Raw genomic sequence first — 13,855 nt, forward strand, 5'->3', positions numbered from 1 at the left:
CTGGTGGCGCTATAATAGGGCAATGTGAAACATTTGGGGCAGAGGTTCTGCTCTGGCATCCAGGGAGTGTGTGTGCAGTTTCGCTGCGATCAAGCCAACCGTGCTGGAGATTAGCTGGTCACGGACGGACGGACGGGGTGCAAAACATAGTCTCGGCCATGCCTTCGGCCTAGCGGAGACGATGAACAAGCTACTGTGTACTGATGATCTCTAGTTTTCGGTTCAGTGTATCCAAACAATTGAAGAAAGTCTTGAGTTTTGAAAATAATGGCATTTTTAAATATCTGTGAAGTGAGTATCCAAGGTTTAGAAAAATATTCTGAAGTTTCAGTGTTCTGAAATTGGCATCAAAACGATGGTGGAAAACTGTGATTAATGCTAAAAGACCACGGTTAAAGTAATGAGTAGTTCTATACCACCCGGGTGGACGGCAGTCTGTGCCACGCTGTTTTTGCACAGGTGAAAAATATAGTGTATCGCCGTATATCGGGCAGAAACCTTGTATCTCCATGTTTCAACTTTTTCTTTCGTAAATCGATGTCCTACTTGGTACTCATCATACTAAAGTGTCGCACAAAATGAGTAAGAATAGCAGATCAACAACCTCACAATGCGTCACATCGCGATGCGTTGTGAAACTGCTAAAGTGGGTTTAAAGTCAGTCTGTGGGTTTTATAAATGCTGAACCTTGTGACTAAATAATTGGACTACATTGGATCCATTGGAAAACAGGTTCTTTTTTTTCCATTTTCTGAAAAGTAACAGTTTTGGACATACAAGGTTTCCACCCGACAGCGCTGATATACATACAGTATATTTTATTAGGGTACGGTATTCACGCTGTTAGCAGGGACCAGCGGGAGCTCTTATTATAGCCCTGCCTGAGTGATTGATCAATTACAGGCCCTGTGTGTTTTTGAAATGACTGATTGGTGGATTGACTGACGCCAGGTGGTTAACCCATTAAGACCCGAAGCCGATTCTACATAATTTAATGTCTCCAATAAATCCCAACAGTTTTCTGAAAAACGTACGTTTCTATATCAGTGGTGCTCAAACTTTTTCCATGTCAAGGACCCCCAAAATTATGTGTTTTTCCGCAGACCCCCATCTCAAAATATTTTGTTCCAGGGACCCACATGAAGCAAGGATTTGAGTTAAAAATGTTCGCTTTAAAATAATGTAAATATATTAATTTTCACACATTTTCTCGATTTTTCAAAAATAACAGATCTACAAGCTATGAGCTTGTATATCTGCTATTTTTGAATAGCCAAAGTGTAAAATGATGCTTTTATAGCTCAAATCAAAAAGTGACACAGATGCGTTACAGGTCTTGATGGGTTAAAAATAAATCCTCCCATAAGTAACGGTAACAGTGATGGACGGTGAAACTGGAGTCATTCCCCACGGAATGTCATCTCCCGCACGAAGCAAAAGTGGGGAGGGGGGGGGGGGGGAATGAGGGGTGAGGAGGGAATTATCTTACAATTCCCTTTGAACATTTCAACATTTCAGGTTTATTTGGATATAGCGCTTCATATCCAGATTGACAAAAGAGAATACGAAAGGCAAACAAAATAGTGAGGGGATGAATTTTTCATGAGCTCTCTCCCCATCCTCCTTTTTCTTTTCTTTTTGAAGTTGCCTCTTCTCTCTGGGGGACTCCTCTCTCTCTCTCTCTCTCTCTCTCTCTCTCTCTCTCTCTCTCTCCACAGCTCACTCTCTCCTTGACTCTCCCCTCCTCCTCCATTTAGGATGCAGGGAAGAAGATAGCCCTCCAAAACCCCCAGACTCATGTGAATTTGGGGCTGTTGTTGTTGGGTTCAGTTATTTGGTTTCTGGTTCTCTCTCACTCTTAACCCATTTAGACCTGGGGCCGATTCTAAAAACGCCTTCTAAAACCTAACCTAAGATTTCTGAAAATGTTCAAATTCTTACTAAAAAAAGTAATAAAACATTATGTTGCTCTATGTATAGCAACAACTAATGAGACACAGAGGTGGCTCCCGGATTCAAAGGTATAACAACGTATAGGTGGCAGCAGGTTATAAGCGAATTCACGCTTCGAGGCATGACACTTATACTTGACAAAAATGAAGTATTTTCAACTGAAAAAGACACCTTTTGACGTGTCTTTTTCAGTTGAAAATACTTCATTTTTATATATGCAATGACATATAAATTAAGCGTGGGTGACAGCTACCCCCAGAGAGTAGAATATTAGCCCTGACAGCAGGGAGGAGTGACGAAGATGAAGGGAACAAACATTTGAGTAAGATGAAACATTTTTCCTTTGTCTTTTTTTTTTTTTTTTAACATGTCTCTCTCTCTCTCTTTGTTTCTCTGTGTTCTACCCATTCCTCAGATCACACGGATCGGCCTGATTATACACAAAACCAAAGCGCAGGATTTCCAGGTTCTGGCTGGCTCAGCGGGGTTTCTCATGGCTGCCTATTGTGTTGGTAAGAAAGAACCCCTGGATGATGGGAGGAATGTTATGACTGGGACACACAGTGGTGTAAAGTAACTTGAGTACATTTACTCAAGTACTGTACTTAAGTACAATTTTGAGGTACTTTTACTTTACTGGAGTATTTCCAATTTTCACTACTTTATACCTCTACTCCACTAGAACTCAGAGACAAATATTGTACTTCACACAATTATTTGAAAAGTTTAGTTACTAGTTACTTTGCAGATATAAATCATTATATTATAAAACATACATTAACGACTTCGGCCCGATTTACAAGCTCACAACGCGCCACGAGCTTGTAGATCTGCTATTTTCAAACATTTTAGTACTTTTACTTTTGGTACTCTTACTATATTTTCATGCCAATACTTTTGTCATTTTACTCAAATGTTTTAACATTTTGAACACAGGCCTTTTACCTGTAACAGATTTTCTTTATTGTGGTATTTCTACTTTTACTTAGGTAAAATATCCGAGTACTGCTTCCACCACTGGGGACACACTGGGATAAAGGTTAAACTTACATTCACAAAGTTAAAGAACAAAGGCTAGTGGACCATGCCAGTGGTCTGGCACGTTTAGCACATTGACTCCAGGTATACTTGACATTACTCCCGACCCGCTTTCCAAAGGATACTGTGGTTTGTTTTATTGTTGAGGAGGTCATTGATCGAATCAGTCAGGCCTGTTATTTCATCACTTGGCCTTTGATGTTGTCGATATTTTGACGGTCCAAAACCAAATAAATGCCAGTGCAGAAAGGCCGTCAAATAAAACGATTATCTTTTAGTCCTTAGAAATCATTAGTTGAATTTAAGGGTTAAATAAATAAATAAACAGTTTATTTGACTTATTTGAATCACCAAAGTAATTGTTTGAAGTGAAATATTTGCGACACATTTTCGTATGGTTTATTCATCACACTCCCGGTGTGTAAAGACATTATGTGTTAAGTTCCAAGTCTCTGAAGTTGATTTACATACTTGTACTGAAACGCCTCAGAGATTCTCCTTTACTTACCGAAAGTAGATCAGCTGAGTGGTTTAGAGAGGACGTCTGGGGAAACAGAAGGTCCCCGGTTCGCATCCCGGGCCCCGGTCTACGCGTCGGGAAGTGTCCCTGAGCAAGATACTTAACCCCTTAACTGCTCCCAGAGGCTCTGCCCCCGTAGCGCCCGCAGCCATGCTCCATGATACTTAGGATGGGTTAAACGCAAGATACCACATTTACCACATACCGCAAAGGAGTGCGGACCGTATGATTACTATTATTATTATTATCATTATGAATATTTGATGTCGTAAGAGGAAACATTCCGTGAGAATTGTGCAATTTATGCCACGCTCCGCTGCAGTGCAACACAAGCAGAGAGATACGATGTGATGTGATATGATACCAGTTTCCTCATAAGTGCCTGCTTGCTATGTCAGCCACGTACGGTTACACCATAGGCACGGGTTAGATAACACATTTGGGGATAGGCATCGATATGATGCTCAGGAACTTAATGAGTCATGTTCTGTGCCTTATAGCCCTGTCAAAGACACGCTTTCTCCCTGTTTCACATCATGTGCACGCACACACACATACATACACGGTCATACTTGTACATGCACACACGCAGAGTTCTCTCTGATCTCTGCTCCCTGGTGTGTTCTCGTTTCCATGACTGAAATATGAGAGTAATGTGCGTGCGTGCGTGCGCACGAGTGTGTGTGTGTGTGTGTGTGTGTGTGTGTGTGTGTGTGTGTGTGTGTGCGTGTGTGTGTGTGTATTACTATACTTGCGAGGACCAAGTATAGTAGAATTTGAAGAAATATACATAGTGAGGACCGTTCTCCTGGTCCTCACAAGACAAATGGCTGTTTTATAGTTAAAAAAACATTTTTAGAGATATGTTTACAATTAGAAAAACATTCTGGTTAGGATTAGACATTTAAAGGCTAGGTTTAGGGATCGAAATTAGAGTTCAACATGATTTATACTTAGTTGCGTGCCAGTGTCATGCACCGAAAAACAGCCGATCTATAAGCTCACAGCTGCGACGCGTTGGCTTGTAGATCTGCTGTTTTTCGGCTTTAGGCTTATGGTTAAAAATGTATTTTTTTTAAAAATGGCATTCATAACATGGCTAGTGTTGAGGTGTTGAGGTCCAAGTGTTGAGGTCCTCACAAGTATAGTAATACAAACGTGTGTGTGTGTGTGCGCGCGCGCGTGCGCGCGCTCTCGTTCGTTCGTGCGTGCGCGTGGAGGGTAGAGCTAAGTGACTGACACAGCTACTGCATGGAGGGTGATCTGCATAGAGGTTGAGTAGCAGCAACAACACACCCGACAACTGAACGACTTGATATTAACATGTTCAAGATGTCGGTGTGAAGTTGCCGTGTGCGTACGTACATGCGTGCATGAGAGTGTGTTTGATCAAAAGCTTTTTGATGTCCCAGGGTCTGCAGTCTCAGAACTCCCCCCCCCCCCCCCCCCTATATCCCCCAAGGATTTTTTAGAAAGGAGGAGGAGGGTGAGGGTGGAGGGGGGGGGTCTATCTGTCACTCAGAAGAACTTCCAATTTCAAAACCAAGGAACTTCAGAGCTGTGTCACATCAAGATGAGGCAAGAGTGAGTGAGGAGGAGCTCTCTTTAGACTGTCCATCGCTAAAGTTAACCCATTAAGACCGAAAGACCGATAATTAACCATTATTTTATACTTTGGGCTATTCAAAAATAGCAGATCTACAAGCTCATAGTGCGGCACCGAGTGCCGAGCTATGAGCATGTAGAATTGCTATTTTTGAAAAAATGTGTGCAAATCTTGAATGAATAAATATATATTTTTAAAGCAACATTTGTTTTACTCAAATCTTTGCTTCTGGGGGGGGGGTCCCTGGAACAAAATATTATGAGATGGGGGTCCGCGGCCAAATACATATCATTTCGGGGCTCCTTGACATGAAAAAGTTTGAGAACCAGTGATATTATAGCAACATACAGTAAGTGTTTCAGAAAACTCTTAGGATTTAGAAGACATTTGCAGAATCCCCCAGAAGCAAAGATTTGAGTTACAAATGTTTGCTTTAAAAAAAAATATATATATATATTCAAAGATTTGCACATATTTTCACAATTTTTCCAAAAGAAAAATAGCAGATCTACAAGCTCGTAGCGCGGCACTGAGTGCCACGCTACGAGCTTGTATTATCTGCTATTTTTGAATAGCTAAAGTAATCTTAAAATGACACTGATGCGTTCCCGGTCTTAATGGCTTAAAAAGTATAGGCTCTGGCCCAAGCCGGCAGCCATTTGATCTGTGCAGAGCACAGGCCAGATGCCCTTGTGGAATCGCATAGCGTTTCTTTTCTTTTTTTCAACGATCAGTCGCCATTGGTCTGCTGTGCTGGCAAACTGCACAGAGGCCAGTGGGGGGGAATGTTATCTGCAGTCATCATTTTTTCTCACCAGACAATGTCATCCTACTGTGAGGAGGAAACGCTCACATGTTTTCTCTCAAAACTATCGGATATACTTTCATTCTTTCATACTGTACCATACATGGGCAACTGGCGGCCCGGGGGCCACATACGGCGTTGCGTCGCGACACGTTTTGAGCTTGTAGATCTTTGTAGTTCTTTGTAGCTTGTAGATTTTTGCTACTTTTGTGTGACATAGAATGGCGAAGTACGGCATTCATTTACGAAAAAAGTTAAAATAAAACGGAGATAAGAGGTTTCTGCCCAACAGTATATGCAATGTGGCCGGTGTTGCCAGACGCGTCGCATCGCGACGCGTTGTGAGCTTGTAAATCGGCTATTTTCAAATAAAATCTTGCGGGGGAAATTATAATAAGCAGATATGGCAACCCTGAATGTGGCCCTCTGGAGTGAGTGTGGAAATACAGTATAGTGGCCCTCTCCATCAAATTTGCATCACCCCTTATGTTATATAATATACTTACTATACTTACTATACTTATATTCTCATATGGTACTGTACTGGTATGTGTTATGTTCGTCCTGTGTAGTGATGTCAAGTGGTTTCAACAGTGAGTTTGTTTGCTCTGCAATAACAGACTGTAAGTAAAGGAATGTGCTCATCTCAGTGAGGCGGGGGGGGGGGGGGGGGGGATAGAAAATGCCCTGCTGATGTGTGTGTGCGCCTGTGCGGGAGTGTTTAATAAAACATTTAAATGTCCTTTTTGATGATCCGATTAATTTCTCTATTTTTATAGGCGTTTCTACAGGCCTTGTATAGCATAGTGGTTCTACAAGCAAGCACGTCAGTGCCAGGGTTGCCAGATCTTCTTATTATAATTTCCCAGCAAGATTTTATTTGAAAATAGCCGATCTGCAAGCTCACAACGCGTCGCATCGCGACGCGTTGTGAGCTTGTCGATCTGCTATTTTCAAATAGCTGATGTATATGTTAAAGTGCTCATGTGGCCTAATAGTCGCTTCTTTTGGGCTGGTTTTCCTAGACCTGGTTGCTTGTTTCTATCACAGAATCTGGCAACACTGGTCAGTGCGTGTGGTTTCAGAGAGTTACAGTTCCACAAATTCATTGTGAAACGTTCACTTTTTCTTGTACTTTTTTTAAAGCATGTACTTTTGAATACTCAAGTATATTTGAAAGCAACTACTTTTGTACTTTTACATAAGTAACATTTTGACTGAGCTACTTTGACTTAGTAGTGGAGTAAATTTGACCATTAGTGTACTTTTACTCAAGGGGTCAAGTACTTCGTCAAACCACTGGCGCTGGCTAACGTGTAGTAGGGCTGGTGAATTAATATTCGAATATCGAATATTCCTCGAATATGGGGAAAATATGTATATTCGAATATGAAAATTAAAATATTCGAATATATCGAATATTATTATTTTTTCTTTTAATGTTTATTTGACAGGGACAATACAAAAAACAATGTATCAAGTTATAAAAACAAACAAAAGATATGTTTTATTGGATCCGAGCACTCGATACATTGTTTTTTGTATTGTTTCTGTCAAAAAAAAATGAAAAAAATAAAATTTTTGAAAAAAAAAAAAGGTTTTTATAATAATAATAATCGAATATATTCGAATATCTGCCAATTTTTAAGACCAATATTCGAATATCATTTCTGAGGAAAGTTGACAGCCCTAACGTGTAGGTGTGTGTGTGTGTGTCTTGTATCTTACACAAAGGTGCAGTGGGCGGTGTGTGTGCGCTGGCCAACGTGCTGGGCAGAGAGGTGTGTGAACTGGAGCGTCTGTGTGCGTCCGGACGCTGGGAGGAAGCCAGAGAGCTGCAGCAGCGACTCATTGAGCCTAATGCCGCCGTGAGTACATTCTACGATACGATACACAACAATGATTAAAACAACAACAAATAACAGAAAGAGAAGAAAACCATACAGACACCCTCTCTAACCTCGCGTCACCAGTCTTTCCACCTCGAAGGAAAGCCTGGTATGCGTTACTAAAGACGCGTGTGCCGCTTTGTTTTGGTTCCCCAATCCCTATTTAAATGGAATAGAATTTCCCCGTGAGATAATACAGACGCTAAATAGTCTCTGGAAAGTACACTCACATTTATATTTAAAAAATAAGCTAAACTACGCCACATCAAAGATTTTATTAGGACGGACCTATTTTGGGGTGACGTCTTTCCGGATTGTCGCGATCCGGTCGCTTGATGGCGCGGATTGGCGCGCCTGGTGACGTAGGGCTACTTCCACTCCCGACCGGATCATAGACCCGAAAAGCTTTGCTTCCCAGGCTACACCCTCTCCAATGTCTACAAACAAGAAGAGTACCTAATGCTGCTCTTCTTAAGTTAAAGACATTATAATTAAATGTTTTGAGTCCTTCAACCTCATCATAAAACTGTACATCAGATTCCTGAGAACGGCATCTACAGTGGGAACGCCACTGTTTACAAACAATAGTTAAGTTGTTATGTTGTCTGATCCGTTTGTATTGGTAGAGCAGTGGTTCTCAAACTTTTTCAAGTGTCAACTTTTTGTTGGGGGGGGGGGGGGGGGGGGGTAGATATGCATATACTGATGACATCAGGGATCTCCATATATGGGCATAAAAGGGACACAGACAGATGAGTACAACATAGGGCTGCACGATTCTTGCTCAAATGAGAATCACGATTTTCCTCCATAAGAATTGAGATCACGATTCTCACACGATTCTCTTGTAAATATATGAAAAAAAAAAAAATCAATGTTAAAACATTTTTAACATTGAAAAAAAAATCGCCATAATTTAAAATCGAGATTGCATAGGTGTCTGAATCGAGATCACGATCTTTTTTCGATTAATTGTGCAGCCCTAGTACAACATGTACTCTGACACAGCCCCCGACACTATGACTCAGACATATTGGTCGAATCGGCGGTGCGACGTAGGTGTGAGGGCCGCGTAACGGCCCGAACCTCTAGTTATTTAAAAAAAAGCAAATGGTTCCATTCAAACACTCTCAGAGTTAATGGTGGCTCTTGAAATGAAAACATCTGAGAACCACTGCTCTACAGAGGGAGACTAAATTGTAACAGTGTCTGGATAGGTAGAACCTCTGGAGTACAATGGCCAACAAGGTCTATCCTAAGCCATGCAGTATTTATGTACCACATTAGGAGATTTAATATGAACAATATGGCTTTGTACCATATATTGTACATACTAGAGCAGTGGTTCTCATACTTTTTCATGTCAAGGACCCCCAAATTGACACTTATTAGCCCACATACCCCCTTTTGAAAAGATATACCAGTGACCCCCATAAGAGAAGATAAGAGAGCAGATTGTTACAGCAGTGATTCTCAACCATTTTAATTCAAGAACCCCCAGTTTGACATGCATATTAGGCTATATACGGACCCCCATTTAATGGCATTTCTATCTCTGGGACCCCAATTTATATTGTAAAATCAATGTTAATTTAACTCTTGAGAATGAACCAAATGGACCCGTTAACAGGTCCATTTGGTTCATTGGTTCCATTTGTACACTCTCAGAGTTACAGACCCATAAGGGTCCATTTGGTTCCTAACTATCTAAAATTTAGGTGGGGAGTGGGGACCCCCTGGAACCCCCTCAAGGACCCCTGGGGGTCCCCGGACCCCACTTTAAGAACCACTGTAATAGAGTGATTATAGCACTACCTCTTGTTGCCAGTCTCTCCTAAGCCATACAGTGTCGTCTCTGTCGTCGGGCAGAAACCTCTTACCTCCTTCTTTTAACTTTTTGTGTTTTTTCTCCGTAAATTAACGCCCTACTTGATCACGCTACAATGTCACTCAAAAGTAGCAGATCCACAAGCTCGAAACGCAGTGGTGTAAAGTAACTAAGTACATTTACTCAAGTACTATACTTGAGTACAGTTTTGAGGTATTTTTACTTTACTGAATTATTTCCAATTTTCCGTACTTTTACTTCTACTCCACTACATCTCAAAGGCAAATATTTTACTTTTATTCCACTACAATTATTTGAAAACTTTAGTTACTTTGCAGATATAAATGATTACATTATAAAACATACATTAACCACTTCAGCCCTATTGTATACCTAGGCTATTTGAAAATAGCCGATCTGCAAGCTCAAATGCGATGCATTGTGAGCTTGTAGATCTGCTATTTTCAAACATTTTAGTACTTTTACTTTTGGTACTTTAAGTATATTTTGATGCCAATACTTTTGTGCTTTTACTCAAGTAACATTTTGGAACACAGGCCTTTTACTTGTAACAGAGTATTTTTATATTGTGGTATTGATACTTTTACTGAAGTAAAACATTTGAGTACTTTTTCCACCACTGTCGAAACGTGGCTCGGAACGCGGTCGGTCTGCTACTTCTTTGCTATTTTTGAATTTGACACCCGTCAGAAACACGGATGTACCCACATTAGGAGATAGAACATGAACAATAATGGCTCCGTACCATATATATTGTAACGTATAGATAGAGTGATTATAGCGCTTACATACCTTCTTGTTGCTAGGTGACCAGGAAGTTGGGAGTGCCCGCTCTCAAGCAGGCGATGGAGTGGTTTGGTTACCACGGTGGCACCTGTCGCTCACCTCTGCAGCCACTCACAGAGGCCCAGGCACAGCTGCTGAGGCGGGACTTCTCCAGTAATGGCTGGTTGTGAGGAGGCGTGTGTGTGTGCGTGTGTGTGTGTGTGTGTGTGTGTGTGTGTGTGTGTGTGTGTGTGTGTGTGTGTATACTTGTATTAATCACTGTACTTATGTGAGGGCGAAATGTACCCACAAGTATAGTAGAATTTGTGAAAGATATTGTTGTGAGGACAATGTTCCTGGTCCTCACAAGAAGATGAAAGGATTTTTAGCATTAGGTTTACGATTATGAAATAATTCGGGGTTAGGATTAGACATTAGACCCCTAGGGGGTCCTCAGAGTTACTACAGGGGGGCCGCCAAATCTTTGTGTGATATGATATTTTTTACATTAACCACTAGCATCCCATTTCTGAGGAGAACTTCAGCCAAAAATATCAGATCTACAAGCTCACAACGCCTCGCGCTGCGCGGCGTTCTGATATTTTTGGCAAAGAGGTATAGGTGTAGAGGGTAAAAAAAGAGTAGACCAAGTAAAAAAAAAGAAGTTTAATATGCAACGCAATTTTATACAATATAGAGGGGGTCCCTGCTTCTCTCCGCTAGGGTGTCCTTGGTCTGAAAACGTTGAAGCCCCTGTTGTAAGTTATGTTTAGATATACTTTAGGCTTTTCTCCTTGGAGATGAGTAAAGGCTGGGAACAAGGCTACTGTACCTTCCTAGTACGGCGTAACGTGTCGTGAGCTTGTCGATCTGCTGTTTCCTGCGAAAGCTTTCCCCACAATACGGATGCTGGGGTTCAAGTGGTTAGTATTATCGATGCTGTCGCCGAGCAGAAACCTTGTACTGTACTTCCAAACGGTATGATAATACTTTTCATTGGTGAAGTCTTTATTTACATTTTTCTTTTCAAAAATGGCAAAAATAGGCCATTTTCACGTCGCAATGTGTTGTGAGCTTGTAGATTTAAGGCTACTTTGCGTACGTTCATTCATGAAAAAACATTAAAAGATGAAATATTATGGACAAGGTTTCTGCCCGACAGTGACGATATTATTTGTAAGTAGAGTATGTACGAAGAGTAAAGGATGAACTGTGACACTGAAAAAAACGATAATAAATTGATAATGATTTGTATGGTAAGGATTTGCCAAGGATTTTCAAACAATGTGAGTTGATTTCCTTTCAGGTCTCTCCAAGGCCTCTCACTGACATTGATGTGATGCTTATGGCAAAACAAAAAAATGAATGAATGAATGAATTTATTTGAAATAAAGAATTTAAAAAAAGGAAGCTGAGGTTTTGAATCCCTTTGAAGGCCAGGGGCAATAAAGAGAGCATCGTGTCTTTCTCCCTCCTGCCTTTTCTTAAATAAAATGAAACATCATGAGCATCCTTCAGATGAAAAAGGAATATTGATTTAACAAAAAAAAACAAAAAAACATTTTCATAGCCAGCCTGCTGCTGCTGTTGTCGCTGTAGCTGACCACACGGGGGCAGCGCACCCCACCGTGCGCTGCTCAGATCATCAAGGGCAACTCTCTGATCTCAATTAGTGCTTCTAAAAACCCCGGGTGTGTGATGCTATGCCCCTGACAGCCATGAGGGAGGGGGGTGGTGTGTGTGTGTGGGGGGGGGGGGGGGGGGGAATTCGGGATGGAAGCGGGGATGAGCAGAGGAGAGAAGTGAAGCAAGGGGGTGGGGATCAGTGTTGCCATGTCTGCTTATTCTAAGCTACTTTGGGCTTGTTTTTCTGTAGTTGTCGCTTGGTAGTGTGATTATTTGGGTCTTGTTTCTGAAGTGTAGTTGCTTATTTGGGCTTGCTTCCATTTTATTTTTTGATTATGGTTGAAACCAGTGCTTCTCAACCATTTTCATGTCAAGGACCCCCAATGTATTTGCCCGCGGGCTCCACATTTTGTCCCAGGGACCCCCCGTCCCAGATTTGTGTTCTTAGAATGTTTTAAATAATATTCCACATTTTGCACTTTTTTCCCCCAAGACATTTTATTTCAAATAGCAGATCTACAAGCTGCGTTGTGAGCCTATAGATCGGCTATTTTCGAATAGCCCATGTATATACAGTAGCTTCAAAGTGTGACACTTCTTTTGGGGCTTGTTTTCATAGACCTGGTTGCTTGTTTTTTTTCCTCACAAATTATATCTGGCAACACTGGTGGGGATAGATGGATGGATAGATGGATGGATAGATGGATGGAGGGATGGGAGAAATCCCACTCTCGGCCCGAGTGGCGAGTCAGCAAAGCTGCTGCTTGGCAGCAGAGCTCAGCAGGCTGCCCTCTGCACCGTCCCTGTCACATAAAGATGACGTGTCGTGGGAGAGAGGCAGGGAGATCAGCTGACACCAGGGCCCCTTCCTGTGTGTGTGTGTGTGTGTGTGCACACCTCTCTCTCTCTCTCTCTCTCTCTCTCTCTCTCTCTCTCTCTCTCTCTCTCTCTCTCTCTCTCTCCGTCTACAATCAACGTCTCACATCTGGAAGAGAAAAATCTTGTTTCTCTCAAGGTCTTCTCTCCCTCTCATCATCATCATCATCCCTCTTTCTGACACAAGTTGGCTTTGCCTCGTTCTTTTCCTACATAGTTTCATGTAGCTTCTCTCTCTCTGCTCTTCTTCCTCGCTACCCACCCACCCACCCACCCCCCTCTAGGCGATGTAGTGACCTCTCTGTGAAATGTAGCATGTACAGTATAGGGCCCAGCTTCTCTCTCTCTCTCTCTCTCTCTGCTCTTTCCTTTTCTGGCTGCGCCCCAGATTAAAAACACGCTCAAAAGATTTTCTGATTTCATCCCCTCCCCCCGCTTGTCTTTGACTCTCCTCTCCTCTCCTCTCCTCTCCTCTCCTCTCCTCTCCTCTCCTCTCCTCTCCTCTCCTCTCCATTCCTCTCCTCTCCTCTCCTCTCCTCTCCTCTCCTCTCCTCTCCTCTCCTCTCCTCTCCTCTCCGCCCGTGGTAAACTGCCTGCCTGTTTTTTTTATTTTATTTTATTGATTGAATACTTTATTAGTCAGTAATGTAAACAGCATGGTGGTACATTAAGGCTATGAAAGGATAACACAAAAAAAAAGTCCTGGGGACTTGTTTCCATTGTGGTCCTATAAGATAAGATAAGATAAGATAAGATGTCTTTATTATCCACAAGGGGAAATTGTTTTGCCCTGGTCAATGCATAAAGACAATTAAAGACAATACATAAATATGCACCACAATTAAAGCACCCAGCAAAGTACTTACGTTCTATAAAAGGGAAAATTCTAAATTTAAAAGGGTCTTTAAAATAGAGCAATGTTCTCTCC

The 13,855-nt window shown here is 41.7% G+C and overlaps 1 protein-coding gene across 2 annotated transcripts in view; it reads left to right on the forward strand.

Annotated features, from left to right (window-relative positions):
* Positions 1-11,766, forward strand: part of hoga1 (4-hydroxy-2-oxoglutarate aldolase 1) — a 32,620-nt gene extending 20,854 nt beyond the window's left edge. For both annotated transcript variants that reach the window (XM_084075787.1, XM_084075786.1), the window contains exons 6-8: positions 2,369-2,465; positions 7,657-7,790; positions 10,467-11,766. In XM_084075787.1, coding sequence (XP_083931913.1) covers positions 2,369-2,465; positions 7,657-7,790; positions 10,467-10,616 — 381 coding nt within the window. In that variant the 3' untranslated portion in view covers positions 10,617-11,766. The remainder of the gene's footprint in view (positions 1-2,368; positions 2,466-7,656; positions 7,791-10,466) is intronic.
* The last annotated feature ends 2,089 nt before the right edge of the window (positions 11,767-13,855 follow it).

This window comes from Gymnoscopelus microlampas (assembly GCF_963454915.1).
Source record: "Gymnoscopelus microlampas genome assembly, chromosome: 2".
NCBI lineage: Eukaryota > Metazoa > Chordata > Actinopteri > Myctophiformes > Myctophidae > Gymnoscopelus > Gymnoscopelus microlampas.